At 44.0% G+C, this 17,211-nt stretch overlaps 1 protein-coding gene across 3 annotated transcripts in view; it reads left to right on the top strand.

The window, feature by feature from the left end:
* Nucleotides 1–16,358, top strand: part of MCU (mitochondrial calcium uniporter) — a 152,460-nt gene extending 136,102 nt beyond the window's left edge. For 2 of the 3 annotated variants that reach the window (XM_045025206.1, XM_045025208.1), the window contains 5 exons: nucleotides 2,697–2,801; nucleotides 7,968–8,128; nucleotides 8,984–9,190; nucleotides 13,237–13,353; nucleotides 14,549–16,358. In XM_045025206.1, the coding sequence (XP_044881141.1) occupies nucleotides 2,697–2,801; nucleotides 7,968–8,128; nucleotides 8,984–9,190; nucleotides 13,237–13,353; nucleotides 14,549–14,626 (668 nt within the window). In that variant the 3' untranslated portion in view covers nucleotides 14,627–16,358. The remainder of the gene's footprint in view (nucleotides 1–2,696; nucleotides 2,802–7,967; nucleotides 8,129–8,983; nucleotides 9,191–13,236; nucleotides 13,354–14,548) is intronic. The other variant, XM_045025207.1, reaches the window with a different exon arrangement.
* Nucleotides 16,359–17,211: the final 853 nt, after the last annotated feature.

Genomic DNA, 17,211 nt, shown 5'->3' on the forward strand with positions numbered 1-17,211 from the left:
AGTAATGTCTTGAACATGTTTACCTGTGGAAGTGCAGCCTCCAACATAGGGAATATTCTATTAGTTCTCTGAGTGCATGCTAATATATTTCATGGACAGGCTTGACAGTGATGTGGAGGGAGAGGGGACATTTCTAACACCAAGCTTCAACTTTGAAACTTCTTCTTGCTATAGCTATAGTTTCCTTCTTACCTTCACATCTCACTCTCAAAAAAGTGATTCATAATGAAAATTACGTGCTGAAGCAAGGGCCAGTGTGCTCCTGCTGCATTAGTTACTGTAACTGTGTGAATGTAACAGCTCAAACAACCTCATTTTTAGAAGTTGCATAGGTATTTGGGAGTTTAATGATTGAGGATGTCAAAGTGGCAAAGAGGAGTTTCACATTAATACCTCTGAATGAGAATCCTTTTAGCAAAAAAGACAAATCCAAGTACCATGGGGCAGTTTAAAAAACGAACTTGAAAATAGAAATATAAACATCTATTATTTAACTTGTTTTCCCTCTTCCTGCCTATCAGATTCAAATATCTAGAAAGGTGTTGATATTTTCTCACTGTGAAAATTAGGACTTTTTTTGTAAATCCATGCTTACTAGTGGCACCAGCATCCAAGTATGAGAGACCACCCATGGAGACGTTCTATTGAAAGAAGTCTGAGAAGAATCACTTTTTTTCCTTGCTATGCTCTTCACAAAATTAAATCATTCCAGGAAGAGTAGAAAGGGTCTGCTGCTGTTCAGTATTTTTCTTTAAATATATTTTTAAACCCTACAATCTAAAGTATTCGATCAGTTGAAATTCTGTTTAACAAACAAATGGTTTTGCTTTATAGAGATGCTCCCTCATGAACTTGTGTAGATAGCCTGTGCCCTGCCTCCAAACAAGTTTTATTAATCACGCAAAGTACAGTTACTCAGCTAAGCTGCCTTATGGCCACTGTAAGTCCTGGTTGTGGATACCCTAATGTCTAGACTGAAGGCATGGCAGGAGTGTACTAAAAAATCCTGATTATTTAAAGACGCTGCTAGTGACACAACTGGAGCCCTCTAATCAATTTGCAAGAAGGAGGAGTATTCATAGAGCAAAGTACACTCAAGTACTGTGCTTAGATCACCTATGGTGTATGCACCACCACAGCTTTAAAACAGTTCTTCTTCTAGCGATTGCTCATATCCATTCCAAGTAGGTATGTGCGTGCTGTGTGCATTTTCCCCTAGCGGTACCCATCTGGTTGGCAGTGGAGACCCCTGGAGTAGCGCCTTCGTGGCCATGTATATAGATGCCTTCTTGCCACCAGTGACAGTCATTGGAGCAGCTCTCGTTCTTGCATTTGCAAGTGCTTCCCTACTGGTTATCTTTCTTGTCTATCTGTAAACAGTTATGTAGCTTAGTTGTAGTTTAGTATAAGTTAGTTAGGTTTACGTTGGGGGTCACCCCCGCAATAACCCCTTCCCCATGGCTGGGGCATGCTTCGGTCTCAGGGCTTCAAGTGGTGTGGGTCATTTCTTAAGCCTATGTCCAAGGGGGGACCACACAATTCCTGTCTTAAGTGCCTAGGTGAAAGTCGACAGGTGCAAAATCTGCAGGGGCAGGCATCCCTCCTCCCATCCCCCCGCCATGAGCTGGAGGGTCTGGAAGACCCTGTGCCACCAAAGGGGTCATCCTCTTCCTCCCCTGATGAGGCAATGGCGGGGACATCCACCACATTGCCTGCCATGGATATTAGGGCCCATCAGGAGTCACCTACTTTGAATTGACATGAGCAATCACTTGAAGAAAAAATTATTACCTACCTTTCGTAACTGTTCTTTGAGATGTGTTGCTCATGTCCATTCCAAGACCCACCCACCTCCCTTCTGTTGGAATATCTGGCAAGAAGGAACTGAAGAGGTGGCCGGTCAGCAGAGACCTATATATACAGCCATGAAGGTGCTACTCCAGGGGGCTCCACAACTGACTCAACGGGTACCATTAGGGGAAAAACCTTCCAACGATCGCATGCACACCTACTTGGAATGGACACAAACAACGCATCTTGAAGAACAACAGTTATGAAAGGTAGGTAACCGTTTTTTACTGTGTGGTCACAGACCGATGACACATAAAATTAGATATATTTCTAGAAAGTCTTTGATAGGAAATCCAAAAAGAAGGACCCCTCTGGGTTCGAGGTGTCAAAGCTGTTGTCGCTTCTTACATAGAGGGTGGAAGTAATCATATTTTACACCAGCATGATTAGTAGAACCCTGCGCGGATAAATTTGTATCTGCATCCAGTCTGCAAACATAGTCCACAGATATAAAGCAGCTATCCGCAGATTTGCAGTGCTCAAATGATTAGATACAGGGCATCCAATGTCTGTACTATTGCAGAACATGGTAGCATGTTAGACAGCAAGACATGACTGGCTCCTGAAAGTCCTAGTTACTAGACCACACAAGCTACTGAAGGATTACTTTCTTCTATAAACGATTCAGAAACTGACTCAGTCCTTGCCAAGTCAGGAATATAAACCGGGAGATCTTGAATGGTATGGCAGAGTACTGGCTACTAGGAAATCATTAGAGTTCCTGAACACTTTCTTAGTCCAGAAATTGTGTAAGTAACAATGTCAGCTTCTTCTTTAACTGCAGTAACACAGGTGAATATTTTCTTCCTAATCCTTAATCAGTCCATCTGTGATTTGTCTTTCAGATGGTACACGAGTAGCCTCTTCAACTGGCATAGACCTCCTCCTGCTGGATGACTTCAAACTGATCATCAATGACTTAACATACCATGTTCGACCACCAAAGAGAGGTAAAACTAATTTGTTGCATCTGAAAAATAATTTCAAAAATGTTTTAGTAGCAAATTCTGCACTTAGTTATTTAAGGAGCTACTTCAGTCTCACAAACTAATTGACATTTCAAAGGTGAAGGACACTTGTGTAAAAACAGGTTATTTCTAAAGTGAATCTTCCTATTGTGTAATCATCCACTTGAAGACCTAACTTCAATGTTTGTATAACTGTATATACCTTCAAACATTTATAAACAAACATCCATCCTGTTCTCAAGCAACACCCCTACTAATAGAAGAATAAATGAAGAAAACTAGTGGAATTGGTTTAGCATTTTTTAACTTTTAATATGGGGAGTTAAGCTCTTCAGTTTAGACCCAAAATGTGACCTCTATTAAAACTACTGTCATCTGGTTTGGAAGAACCCTTCACATACAAATCCTTTCCACCATTCTGAGGCACTTAAGTAGTGGAGATTTGTTTTTTGAATGTGGCAACTACAGTGTTCCCAACCTATGTGGCCAGTAGAGGTAGCAAAATCTCACCAGCAAACTCTGTTACCAAAGCTGTGTTGACAGCTGAATGATGCTAACCCTCAGTGAAATAAACTAAGCAGAATGTATAAAGGGTTGCAAACAGGGGCAGCACCAGCCACTTGGTGTGGGGGTTGAGCTGGGCTAGTCAGAAAACTGTGTGTGGGGGGGTGCTATACATCTTGTGGGCACACATACAGGAGCATGGAGGCTTCCCTGCCCCCACACAGGGCCAGGGAGGAGCATGAAGGCTCTGGCCCCTTGCTGCCTCTTGCTGCAGTTTGAGATTCAGCCCCGCACACCTCACACCGCCTGCTGCCCCGTAGCACAGTTCAGCGGTGCTAGCAAGCCTACTGCTAGGAGCCCTCGGACAACTATGGTGGCGGGACCGGACCCCTCCCAGCTCCCCCTTGCACCTGTTGGTGATTCCCCTATCCCCCTCTGTGATCCCTCTCCCTTATGCATGCTTGTCCCTGTCTCTCTCTCCCTGCATGCTGTTTGTTATTTCCATGCCTCCACCCCTTCCCCATGCTCGATATGCCACCCTTACTTCTCTGCTGCTGCTGGTGGCGGCGCTGCCTTCAGAACTTTGAAGGCAGCACTGCCACCAGCAGGAGCACAGAACTGCAGAAGTACTGGTGGCAGTGCCATACCATGCCACCCTTAATTCTGCATAACATTTGACCTTGGCACTGGGGTAGCTACCAGGGGGCTAAGGCAAATGTTGGGGTAGCTATAGCTCTTGCTAGCCCCTCTAGCACTGATCCTGGGTGCAAACCCCTAAATGAAGAGAGGAGGGAAATCAATGTTTTTCAAGATGAGACAATAGCAAAATATATTACATCTCATTAAGTAGAGTTGGCATTAGCCACCTGTGCCATGAATAGGACTCACCTGAGGATTTGGGAGGGTTAGCAAGAAGATTTTTGAAGCATCCCCAAAAGCAACAATAACTTTATATATAGAAGAAGAGGAAAGAAATGGCCATCTTCCAGTATCCTCGTTCTCCTCTCTTCTCCAGCATCCTGTTGCAGGTTTAGTGGAGCCACGGCTACTTGTGTTGATCTGTGTCCTGCAGCCAACACTTAAAGAAAAAAAAATTGTTGTTGTTGCAAGGATCAGTTTTCAAATAAGATACGGGCTTGAGGGCTGCTAGGTTCTCAGACAATAGATATTTTTTTGTGCATTCTGGTCAATTCATATATATTTTGTTACATAACATTAATTAGTCCCAACACCACTAGACCCGATGGCCTTTTAGATTGTGTGGCTGCTGCTTTTGTCCAGAAGCTACTTGACAAAAGGAGTCAGATCATCTGTAGGGAGATGGTGATGGGGCCATCACCAATTCCCTCTCTGCTATCAGTAGTAATCTGAACAACACTGCCTATTAGACCAGTGAATTTGACCTGGGATCTTCCCCATCAAGGAATTGACTGTAGGTTTTATGGGGTCCAAAGGCCAAGTTAAGGGGCTACAGTAGGGACCATGAATTATCTGATCTTTAGGAAATGTCAGTGACAGGAAAAAGGGAAAAACAGAAACTCAGATTAGCCCTAACACTTCCAGGTTCCAAAAATTGGTGATCTGGTCAGGATATCGTGTACAGCCATGCTCTTTGGGACATTACAGCAAATTATACTGAGAAAGTACTGATGTACTACTTAATCTCCTCTGTACATTTCCCAAAGCTCTAGCTGTACCACTTAAAAATCTGGGGCTCCGTGAGCTCTTTCAGGGGGGCCGCAGGGCTCCGTGGCTGAAACCCGGAGCCCCAAGCCCCAGGGCCTGCCGTGGCGCTGAAGCTGGGAGCAGTGCAGGGCTGAAGCTGCCCCCCTGCCCCCATGAAGCCAGCAAACCTCCCCCCCCCCCCGCCCAAGCTGGGAGTGGTGCAAGGCTGAAGCTGGGAGCCCCAGTGCCCCCCTCCCCACACTCCTGCTAAAGCTGGGATCTGCCCTGGGAGCTTCTCCCTCCCTCCCTGCCTGTACACAGCCCTTAGCTTCCTCCTCTGCCCGTACATAGCCCCTAGCTATCCCCTCCCTGCACCCTGAGCTACCCCCTGCCCCCACACAGGCCCCAGCTACCCCCCTGACTGCACCCTTAGTGGTTTTGAAACTTTTTGAACTGAGTTCCCCCCCCCTTTAAATTGTATTTTTGGTTAAGACCCCCCCCCAATCCAGGCAGGCTGGGTAGCCTCCTGAGTGAGTCAGGGGGTGGAAATGGGGCTCCCTGCCTGGACCCCGCTTTGCAGAGCTGGCTCAAGCTCCACCAGCCCTTGCCATCCCCCCCCAAAAAAATAGAAATAAAACTGTGCCTATGCCCAAGGGTTCCCCAGCCCAGAGCAAGAAAAAGGCTGAGAACCCCACTATAGAAAATGAGATGATGAAATGGGTGTCTGGAGATAAGTGTCCATACTCAGACATGTTTTATATGAACAGAGGGGGAGTGGCATCTTCATCCCCACTGTGCTAGTAAGCCGTTTGAGTATGGAACTGGTGCATTAGTACCGCAGATACCTCTCGATTATCATTAGGTTGTTAGCCTGCAAGTTTATGAATCATCCTGTAGCGTGGCTGTGTAAAACAAAAGCTCCAACTATTTAAATTCACACATCAAAGCGGTCTCTGAACAGATGAGTCAATGGAGAATTCCCTTTGGAGTCCATCTGCTCTCCTCTTTAATGAGCCAGAAGGGGTCATTTCCCCTTTCTGAATACTGAATCTCCCTCCTCATATTTCCACACCCCTATTGGTCCAAGGAATAAGAGTGAGAATTTGAACGTGTCTCCTGACCATAAACCAGTGGGACTCCAAGCTCTTCTCAACCAGTCTTAAGACACTATACAAAGTTAATCTGCCCATTAACTTCTCATTTTTCCCTTTGTTAAATCAAACATACCATTATGTACTTTTCTGTGTTGAGAGAGGTTATTTCTCCCAGTGTAGAACAATTCATGCAACTCTAATACATGATGACGACTAGATCTAACACTTGACCTGCTAAATTTACACAGCTCAGCTGTGTGGTAGCACAGACATTAGTAGTGCTGATTCAGATGGTGTCTAGGATCAGCTATGCAAATTGAAATTTCCACCTCTGGCTCATTCAACAAGGGAGAATTCCTTGATTATCTGATGGCTGTAAAATTAATATTCACCAACAATCCCCACCATTAAGTTTCATCTAGCTCCAGGGCAGGCAAACTCCCTGCCCCTATTGGATCCCTGGCCCTGCCTCTTCCCCAAGCGTGCTGTGTTCCTCCCCCTCCCGCCAAGGCTTGCCACGCGAAACAGCTGTTTTGTGGCGCAAGCGCTGGGAGGGAGGGAGGAGAAGCAGGACGTGGTGGCCTGCTCAGGGGACGAGGTGGAGCGGAGGCAGAGGTGAGCTGGGGCGGGTCGGGGAGCTGCCAGTGAGTGCTCTGCACCCACCAATTTTTCCTCGTGGGTGCTCCAGCCCCGGAGCACCCAGGGAGTCGGCACCTGTGTCGAGGGCCACATCTGGGTATGGAAATTGTATAGCGGGCTATGAATGCTCACAAAATTGGGGGTTGGGATGCAGGAGGGGGTGAGGGCTCCAACTGGGGATATGGGCTTTGGGGTGGGGCTGGGGATGAGGGGTTGGGGGGTGCAGGAGGGTGGTCTGGGCTGGGACTGGGGGGATCAGGACTGGGAAAGGGAGTTGGGGCACAGGAGGGGGTTAGGGGTGCAGGTTCTGGGCAGCGCTTACCTCAAGCAGCTCCCAGAAGCGGCAGTATGTCCCCCATCCGGGTCCTACGTGGAGGCGTGGCCAGGTAGTTCTGCGCGCTGCCCCTGCAGCTCCCATTGGCCGCAGTTCCCAGCCAATGGGAGCCACGGGGGCAGCGCTTGGGGTGGGGGCAGTGTGCAGAGCCCCCCCTGGCTGCTCCTACAGATAGGAGCCAGAGGGGAGACATGCCACTGCTTCCAGGAGCTGCGCGGAGCAGGGCAAGCCCCCAATCCTGATCCCCAGCTAGAGCAGGGTAAGCCCCAGACCCCGCTCCCCAATGGGAGCTCGAGGGCCGGATTAAAAGGTCTGGAGGGGAGGATACAACCCCTGGGCCGTAGTTTGTCCACCCCTGTTCTAACTTGTATTGACAAATTCACACTGGATAACATATTTTAAGGCAGCCATAATACAAGTAAGCAGAATTAAAATTAAGCTTCCAATCTTTTAACATTGCTTTTCATGGCTTTACAGTGCTTGATTTCTCAACCTTAATGTTTAAATTATTGAGATTTTCTGCATGGAATATATACTAGTTAGTATTTAATTAGATACGACTCTCCTTTACTGGCTTGCTTGATTTTTAATAAACATTCCATATTTAGTGTTGGGATAAAGACTATTCTGTTAATTGGCTATGCTGGAATATTTGGGTATAATGCAGTATAGCCGTTGGTATCAGTTTTTAGGTGCATCTAGTGTGAAGCGTAGCTTTCTTTGTAGAAAGTTTCATAACTTTCATAAGTTTCAAAACTCGAGTGATGCAGCTCTCCAATAGACTGTTCCATAAATTTTCTCTGCAAGCCGAATAGATACTAATGCAAATCCCTGGAATCCCATAGCTGTTTTGAAGAGTACATGATAACCGATGTGGAGAAAGATGCATAAAGCAGTCTTCTTTTTCTTTAGACCTCTTAAGCCATGAAGATGCAACCACGCTGAATGATGTCAAGACATTGGTTCAGCAGCTGTACACCACTCTGTGCATTGAGGAACACCAATTGAACAAGGAAAAGGAGTTGATTGGGCGGCTAGAAGACCTCAAGGAGCAGCTAGCACCCCTGGAAAAGGTGAGATGTGAAATCTCCCATGGAAATCTACTTATCCACTGAGCCCATTTACTTTCATGGTTATAATGAAGTCTAACTTAAATGGTGGTACTAGTTGTACATTAAGCTTTAAAAACCATTTGAAACTTAAAGACTGGCTCACTCAATAAGTGGAAAGCCATGTCTATTGTCTTCACAGAAATAAATAGTATTCGCTGCATAGAGTTGAAAATAAAATAAAATTAAATGATTTGTAAAAATATTTGACAGGACGTTTTTAAACATGGTCGCTTCCCAAATTGGCCCCAGACACCAAGACTCCACATTCTTGCAAAAAATGTTTTCATTTTTAAGCCATTTTATTTATTTAATTTGATAAGAGAAAGGAAGAAAACACAAATAAAGCAAACAAGATGAGCTAATAAATATTTTGAACCATGTTGGTTTCTAAGCAATATTTTGATACAGTAAAAGTAGGATATATCCTAAGTAGTTGTAGCTATCTCCAGAGCAGCCATTAGTATAAAACATATTAAAAGACAAAGGCTGAAAATGGTGGATCAAAGCACACACCAACAGCATAGTGATGACTATCATATACATACACAGTCATCCACATTTCTCACAAGAATATAAGTGGTGCCGTGGCTAAGTTTCTATAAGCAAAGTGAATATGTGAGATGTTGACCCAAAAGAGGCTAGAGTTAGTTTTTTGTTCCCTGAACTCTTTCTGCATAAACTATAACACTCAAATCAAACACCTGTAAACTCTAACCACTTTCGTAGAAAGTATACCTTTATTTTTTACCTGATCTCAGAATGACTGTCTCAACCCCATAGGGTATTGAGAATACAAAACTGTTTGTTTGTGTCCAGCAGGTCAGGATGGAAATCAGCAGAAAAGCCGAGAAGAGGACCACCTGGGTTCTGTGGGGTGGACTGGCCTACATGGCCACTCAGTTTGGGATTCTGGCCCGACTCACATGGTGGGAGTACTCTTGGGACATTATGGAGCCAGTCACCTACTTTATCACCTATGGTAGTGCTATGGCAATGTATGCTTACTTCGTAATGACACGTCAGGTAAGACGTGCCCTCTGTGTTGTCATTGTCTTAATGACAGATTTAGCTTATGCAAAGCTTTGAAAGGCATGCCCTTTGGACACCTTTCTGCCCCCGTTCACGATACTCTTATTTCTCTCCCCCAACAAACACCAAACTTCCCCATTCCCTACTGGTGGCATGAACATGAAAATTACCCTCATCTATTACTGGATATGCACTAGCTACTCATAACTGAGGCAGTATCTTGCTGGTCATGTATTAGTCTGCCATGATAAAACAGAGCTATCAGTAGGTGTTCTCTGTGCATGTGATTAGCTTTTAATAACTTGGAATTAGATCAGCCTGGAACCTTATTCCTGTAGATCAAGGAGGGTCCTTACCTTATAGAGCACAGAAGGAAAGCTAGAAGAATGTGTTTGATTGGTTCTTTTCCAGGTTTTACTGCCCAGTTCTTTCTAATTTGGGAAGTAGGGTAATTTCTCATCTCTATGATCTCCCATGTATTTCTAGGAGTATTAGGAGCAGCACTTTGAGGGGATGGATGAGAAGTACAATAATAGTTGTAGTGCCCATCCAGCTCCCTCTCCATCTGACCAACTTCCTTGCCCCTTCTGCCTGTCTGCGCCCCCTTTCTCAGCACTCCAAGGCTGTAGGAAAACCCATTCATACTCACCTGCTTGCAGATCTGCAATTCTTATTCAAATGCTTGTCTATATGTATTCACTGTAAGTGCATGTGCCCCCCATGTGGTCTGTCAGAGTCTTGCAGCCAGCAGTGCCCACTAGGACCATGCATGTGCTTTGAGTGTTCCTGTGCTCCTGTACAGAGGGTACCGAAGCACAGTGGACTCATCTGCCCCCTGGTTCCTTCTCACCACCCAGGGCTCCAAGATGGAGCTTCTTAGTATACACCTCTTTACTCATCCCTTTCTTACTTTTCTGTAAAATTTGTGTACATATTAGAGTTAATTAGGTTGAGATAGTTTGGTAGTTGCCAGTTGGCAACATGTTGATAGTTTTTATAAATTTCTTAATTTTTATTTTTTTCTTTTCTGATCAGGAGTTTGCCAGTACTGGAACTTAATAATGTCCCCTTCCTAAGCCTCCTGCCTTTGTCTTGCCCCAGTTGCAAAGTGGCAGTTCCAATAAATGATGGTCACATATGATGTCTTTTTTTCTTTTTCTTTTTTTTTTTTTAGGGGAAGGACACATTCCTGACACGTGGGTGGTGTGCAAGTCCTTTTCTAAAAGGATCTTAAAAGCTAGGAAAGCACATTTGAAAACGTTCATTGGACTGCTCCATACAATCAGCCTTCAATCCAGGCAGTGCAGATCTTCTTCATAAGTTTCACCTCAGTCCATTAGTGCCCTGTGACTTCCACATCCATTAGCTCCCATGTTTCGTCTTTGAACACCATGCCTTCTTAGGACTCAGCTAGAACTGTTAAATCCAAGCCCTCAGACAAAAAGGAAAAGCAGGGACAGATCCCCAACAGGAATTCGCAGTAAGAAGAGATCTAAGTCATCTCACTTTTCTCATTCAGTGGAGGCTCTATGGCCTGATCTGAGCTCTGGTACTACCTTGAGAATTGAAATCAAGGCCCAGGGCATTTGGGATTAACTCAGAATCAAGGGTCTTCGGCACTAGTGATTATGGTACCAGGTTCCCTAGTACAGCTGTCTTCAGTGCTACTCACTTCTGTACCAAGCACATCAGTACCGGGCACAATCCTGATATTACCTTCTCCTGCACTGAAGTTTGCAGCACTGTCCCCTGGATACCAGGGAAGCATGCAGTACTGAAGGATCTTCAGCTCTCAAAGGAACTAGAATCTCCTCTGCCATCTACATGACTAAGCATTCCTACTGTGGTACCAATACCTTCTATCTCATTAGCACAGAGTACCTCCCTGGGACTCTGATGTCTTCCAGTATCACTACGCAACCTAACACTCCAATTTCAGCAGTCTCCTCCCTTAGGCCTAAAATGGTCGTTTTCATGCTTTGACTTAAACACAATGGGGAGGGCTTCCCTACTTATTCTCCAAGGGCTTTTTCTTATGAAAATTAGGAATCCGAGAGGTCAAGGTTTCAGGGTGGGATTGAGAGTAGGCATAAGTCATAATACCCTTCTTCGTCACTCAGCCCCTTTCCCATACAGTGTTCCTATGTGGCCCTATTGGAACCTCTAGAGTCTTCACTGCCCAGGTCATCACACCTCTGCACCACCTCCTAGAACGAGAGCCTCCTCCATGCCAGGAACCTAGGGTGTTTCAGCTTGCAGTACATGAAACCTGTGAGCCATGAGTAATTTTCCACAGAGGAACACCTTCAAACTGAGGGTCAAGTAATAGCCATGGGTATTTTGTCCTAATCCCCAAATGAGGCAGTGGTCTCAGCTGCACAGTCTCACCCAGAAGGCTACAAGGGCTTTCAGGACCTGATCAGAGAACAGCCAATTCTCTTGAGGTATAAAAATCCTCTCAAACTTTTGGGAATTCATTCCCCTATATCTTGACGTGTGGCATTTCCCATTAACGAAGCTCTCATGGACCCCACCAAACATATCGCAGACTTGGAAAGATCCATTTGTTATAGTCAAAGTTTTATTGCCCCCTATCTAAAAATCAAAGAAAAGGTGCCTGTTAACACCTACACAGAATTCATAAGGGCAGTACTAGACTGACACAAGACAGTTTGACGCCATGTCCAGCCTCAGTCATCTTCAGGAGGATCTTTATACTGCCGTAAGGACTTGCCTATGTCTGACACATGACGTCCTACACCTTCGTGTTGCAGCATGCCAGACAACATCTTAGTTGCAGGCAGGGCTAGTGGAATTCAGTATGTGCCAAGCAAACATCACCTAGATATGCCCTTGTAGTCCCTCAGGATGTTCTTACACCAGTAAAGTAGTAGAAAGACCCCCAACACTGCTGTGCAGGGAAGTATCTTTTCCCCATCCCTCCCATCCAAGACCTTAGTGACAGATGAGTGCACCTGGACTATCAGGCACAAGTCTCTGGGACTCAGACTCAACTATAAACATACATATAAATGTTATCTCTGCACAATTCACAAACCTGTTCTACCTTTCTACCATTGAGTCAAAGACTGACTGTCCATTGATATCAGATACCACCTCCATGCTGAGGATGTCTGGAGATAAGTGTCATTAGCCACTGTATTCCACAACCCGCCCTTCTTCCCTGTTACTATGGAGTCCTTACCATCTGGATTCTGCAGTGGTGAAGGAACTTAGTGGCAGTTGCACCCACATGGACATGGAAGGCACAGATGAAGCCCCAACAGACACTACTGACCAAAAGACTCTAATCTCCAGCACATAGGGCACATGCACTCCAAGAGTGGAATATAGATAGACAATTCATCACTCCAATTTCTGTAAAATATAGTAACTTTTCTGGTGACCTTCTCCTCTAAACAGGCTAGGAACTAGGCAGTGGACCTGGTGATAGGGTGACCAGATGTCCCAATTGTAAGGGACAGTCCAGATTTTGGGGGCTTTTTCTTATATAGGCACCTATTATCCATCATCCCCTGTCCCAATTTTTACACTTGCTATCTGGTCACCCTAGCTGGTGAACTTCTCTCTCATTACCTGTCTCTAGCTTAAAGCTCCCCTTTGCAGCCTAATTAGTTGATTGGGCCCATCTGGGCCTAATTCAGCTCTTGCATGGCCAGTGTGGGGGAGCACACCCCATCACATGCGCATATGCCAGCATCCCAAAATAACCCCACAGTTTGATGGTTTGGCACACTTAACTCTTCCTTCTCAAGATTCCCAAATTTAGGGCATATGGGGGACTACTGCAAGTCAGGATTGAGGTTCAGAGACAGGTAAGTGTTGGAGAAGTGGAGTGGCTGATTACATTTAGCAAGCAAACCCACACTTCAATCACCAGTAACAATTCAGCCCCTCCTCCCCAAAAAGCACATCTAATATATGCTGAGCTAGTAGCAGCCTCTGTTTGGATTTTTAATTCTTATCTCTGCTTCTCATCCCCTGGCTCCGCTCCCCTCTTTCTCTCTCTCTCTTTGCAGGAGTATGTTTACCCAGATGCCAGAGACAGACAGTACTTATTATTTTTCCATAAAGGAGCCAAAAAGACACGTTTTGACCTAGAGAAATACAATCAACTCAAGGATGCAATTGCTCAGGTAATTCAAGGTTTTGCCAGAGTAAAAACGAAAGAACTCACCCCCCACTTGTGTTTTTAACCATTATTGATGCGTGCATTTCAAGCGAAAGTAGAATGATAGTCTCTGTCTTAATTTGGGTTTCCAGTCTACTTTCTTGTCACAGCCATCAATAAACCGTTAGTTGGATTTAGTATTTTAGCATGTGCTATGCACAAGGAAACAGGTGCAACTGCTGTTCAAAGATGGAGTCTGAAAAAGGAGCCATGTATCTCCTGTCAGGTCTTCTGAGAAACTATTGGCAAACCTTACATCTTTTTAGAGATGGTTGAAGCACTTCATGCCTCAGAGGATCTGAGTCTAGATTTCCTCCTTTCTCTGTTTCTGTCCACCTACACACTATGGATCTACTAAGGGCTGAAGACTTTTCATCCACTCAGTTCATGTCTCCCTGGGTGTGTCTTAATCATCAAGAGCCCTATATAGTAGGCACCAGTTGTTTTCTGCTGATTAGAAGGGGGGTGGGAGGTGCTTTTAGAAGGCAGTGGGAGGGTTACAATGACTTTCAGTATGTGGCCTGATGATTATAGGTTCTTGCTTTCCTTACCACTCTTTTATGTAATTCCATGAGTGCTACTGGGTGACTGTACCACTTGGTGAACCTACAAGTCTGAGCAGTTCACTCTGTGGCTGTACCAGATCGTCCTCTATCAGGACAACTTGAAAAAACAGATGTCTTTTATTGCTGCTACTACTAATTTATATAACAGCATTGGTGTAGAGGGTGGATTTATTAACAGAATTGTAGGGCACACCTCCTGTCCCAAGGAGGTTACAGGTGGTTTACGAAAACTCAACAAAAATGACAGTCCCTGGTCAGAAGAGATTCTAGCTGTTGTGTCATTTTGCAAAGACTACACAATGGTAGTTCCTTGACTTTTTTTGTATTGGGTTTTTTTTTAAGACACTAGTTTGTCTCAATGGATTCTGGCTTCTGTTAAGTTAATTTTATAATGGTTGAATACCAGAACAGATGAGTAGTGTTCTAGGTGTAGAAAGCCTTCAGTAAGTGACTAGAATGATCAGAATATCTGCTGCTGATACTCAGACTATGACTTTAAGACTTTCTCTTTGGATATTTACTCTTATGGCACCTGGGGGTTGGAGGGCAGGCACTGATGAAGATGTTTAAGAAACCTGTTCTTTATACTTTTAGGCAGAACTGGATCTTAAGAGACTTCGAGACCCACTGCAGGTTCACCTGCCTGTCCAGCAAATTGATGATAAAGACTGATCAGCAAAGAATCTCTGAATCCCAGCAAAAAGAAAACCTGTTCATAGCTCTTGCCTTTTTAATTAAAGCATTGCAGGTGAAAGCTGGGAGGTAGTGTGGGGGTGGAGGGTTTTTACTTTTAATTTAAAACAAAAAAGGACCGTGGGGGAAAAATCTCTGAAATCTGAAGATCGGGCATTGTGGAATGTTAGCCTCAAAAAGGGCTTGGCAAATATTGTCACATGCAAGCATTTGTATCTGGATGAAAATGGTGTACAAATACAAGATTGGGAGTTTTCATAATGAGAATGTAATGCTGGGGGGCTGTCTTCTTCCAGCTTTGCAGGGTCTGCCTCTCAATAATGCACCAGCAGCCTGCTGAGCTCTTTTAAATTTTCCTTTTTTGATTTTTGACACACTCCAATAACAAAACGCACCAAAAAACCAAGCCATCTGGAGCTATGGCTGGTGAACGGACAGTGAGCTCCATCACCATTAAAACACAGTCCTGGTCAGACCTAGTGTCTTTTTTGTAAAGTTACTGCAAGACTGCTTTCTACTGAAAATCATGAGTTTCCCCTGCCCACCCCCATTCCCTTCACTGACTTCTTCCATTACTTGTTTGTTACACTGATGAGTTTTATCCAAATCAGAAATGGAACTATCTTTGTTCTAAATGTTTGATAATGGACACTTTGGATTATTCCTTAATATCTTCAAGTGTGAAGTGTCCCAGTGCTCTAGAGCTACTTCTAGAAATAATGGCAACATTGCATGAGTTTTTATACTCAGTCTTAAAGAAGGAAGGTCTTTCCCACCCCAAATCTGGTAGCCACCTGGTTGACCAAACTTTGAAGGTTTCAAGGATTAGGAAATTGACTCAGAATCATGACTCTTACTTAACCAAGCAGTTTCAGAATGGGAATAATTAAATTTGATGAAGTTTGACTGCTTGTGTAATGGGATAAATGGTCTCATTTGTGGTACACTACTGTTTCTGCAGGCTTTGTCGAAGGCCAAGGTTCCTGTTGTAGCAAAAGATGCAGAATTCCACTTTGATTTTCTAGCCCGCTCCCTTATTTAGCTAGCTTCCAATGAACTCTGATGCCCAAGGGTCAGGATTTCTTAGGAGTTGGCTAATTGCATCTCCAATTCTTATTTAAAAAAAGACATTGGGGTTGGAAAACCGACACATTGCTCTCCACCTTGCCTGAAACTAGCTGATTTGTAAGCTCCACACATAATACACAGAAAAGATGGGGGTTTCTCTTGACAGTTCATTCTTACTTCTCACTGTGTCTTGACGAGAGGCTCCAGTTTTTGGAGAACCATGTTTAAAAAAAGAACAAAAACCAAACCAATATTAAGATGCCAGGTGCCTTGCAGATATGGAAAAACAGATGGGATTGTTGCTGCCTCTCCTCACTCGGTGGCATGTTGGACCGAATGGATGCATGTTTCTAATTTTTTTTTTCTCCCCACATTTTCCCTGTCTCTTTGTTTTAATTACATTATGTGGGTTATTTTTTACCTGTTTTATCCTGTTTGCGTGCTGAGTTTTAAAGGGAAAGAAAATGAACACAGTCTTGTAGCTGAAACCTTGCTGTGTGTTTGGGATGAGGGAGGGGCATGGAGAAAAATCCTTACTTACAAAAAAAAAAAAACCTGAACATGTGTAAAATCCTGTATCATTTATGAAATATGTATAAAGCAATGTACTTCTGGAACAATAAATAACTATTCAGTTTTTGAACTCAAGTGTTCTTAAAAAACTTTATTTTCCTCAGTTGAGGGGGGAGCATTCCTCAGACTGCAGCTGAACTCCTAATTTCCCCTTGTTTCTTTTAATTGAAATTGCATTTCCCTGACCTTATCTCATTTGAGGCCATTTTGATGCAGACACCAACCTTCCTGTTCAGACTCAAATGGAGCTGTCACTATCTTATGTCACACATGAGAGCCATCAACAGTGCTTCTGTAAAAGCTTTGTGCAAATGTTACCACCTTTGTTGTGAACAGTATACGTCTCTGTAGAGGTTGAGGAAATCAGGGGACATCTTGGCAAGCTGGAACTCCAACATAACAATATATCCAGGGTGCAGCTCATCTGGAATGCAGCAATCTGTGTCCTTAGACCTCAAGCTATCCCAGCATTTTTAATTTTAAAGGCTTTACATTGGATTTGAGCATTCAGAGACTTAAAGTATTTTAAGACTTTAGTGGCTGTGTTGCAGTTTGTTTGACACAAACATTTACCTGCTATTCATGGCTGTTTGTTTGTTAAGATAATAATTAGCAGGGTATTTCGTTTGTCCTGGTTACAATCTAAACACACTGCGTTCCAGAGGATTTTCTCCTGTTTGATTGTGCAATAAATTATTGGCTAGTATTCACACACACAGCCCCTTTTAGGTTTTAAAACCAGGTTGAAAGTGTCTGTTTTTACCTATCAGTAATTGCGGTCAATTTTTATAAAGTTTAATTGTACGGTAACAGCAACTTTTTCCTATACTGTTGTTAGATTAGTCCCTTCCCTCTTCTAGACACAGTCATCTGGAACATCCTTTACATAAAGAACTGGCACAAGTGGCATCCAAAAGTATTCT

This window comes from Mauremys mutica, chromosome 7 (genome assembly GCF_020497125.1).
Source record: "Mauremys mutica isolate MM-2020 ecotype Southern chromosome 7, ASM2049712v1, whole genome shotgun sequence".
Classification (NCBI taxonomy): Eukaryota; Metazoa; Chordata; order Testudines; family Geoemydidae; genus Mauremys; species Mauremys mutica.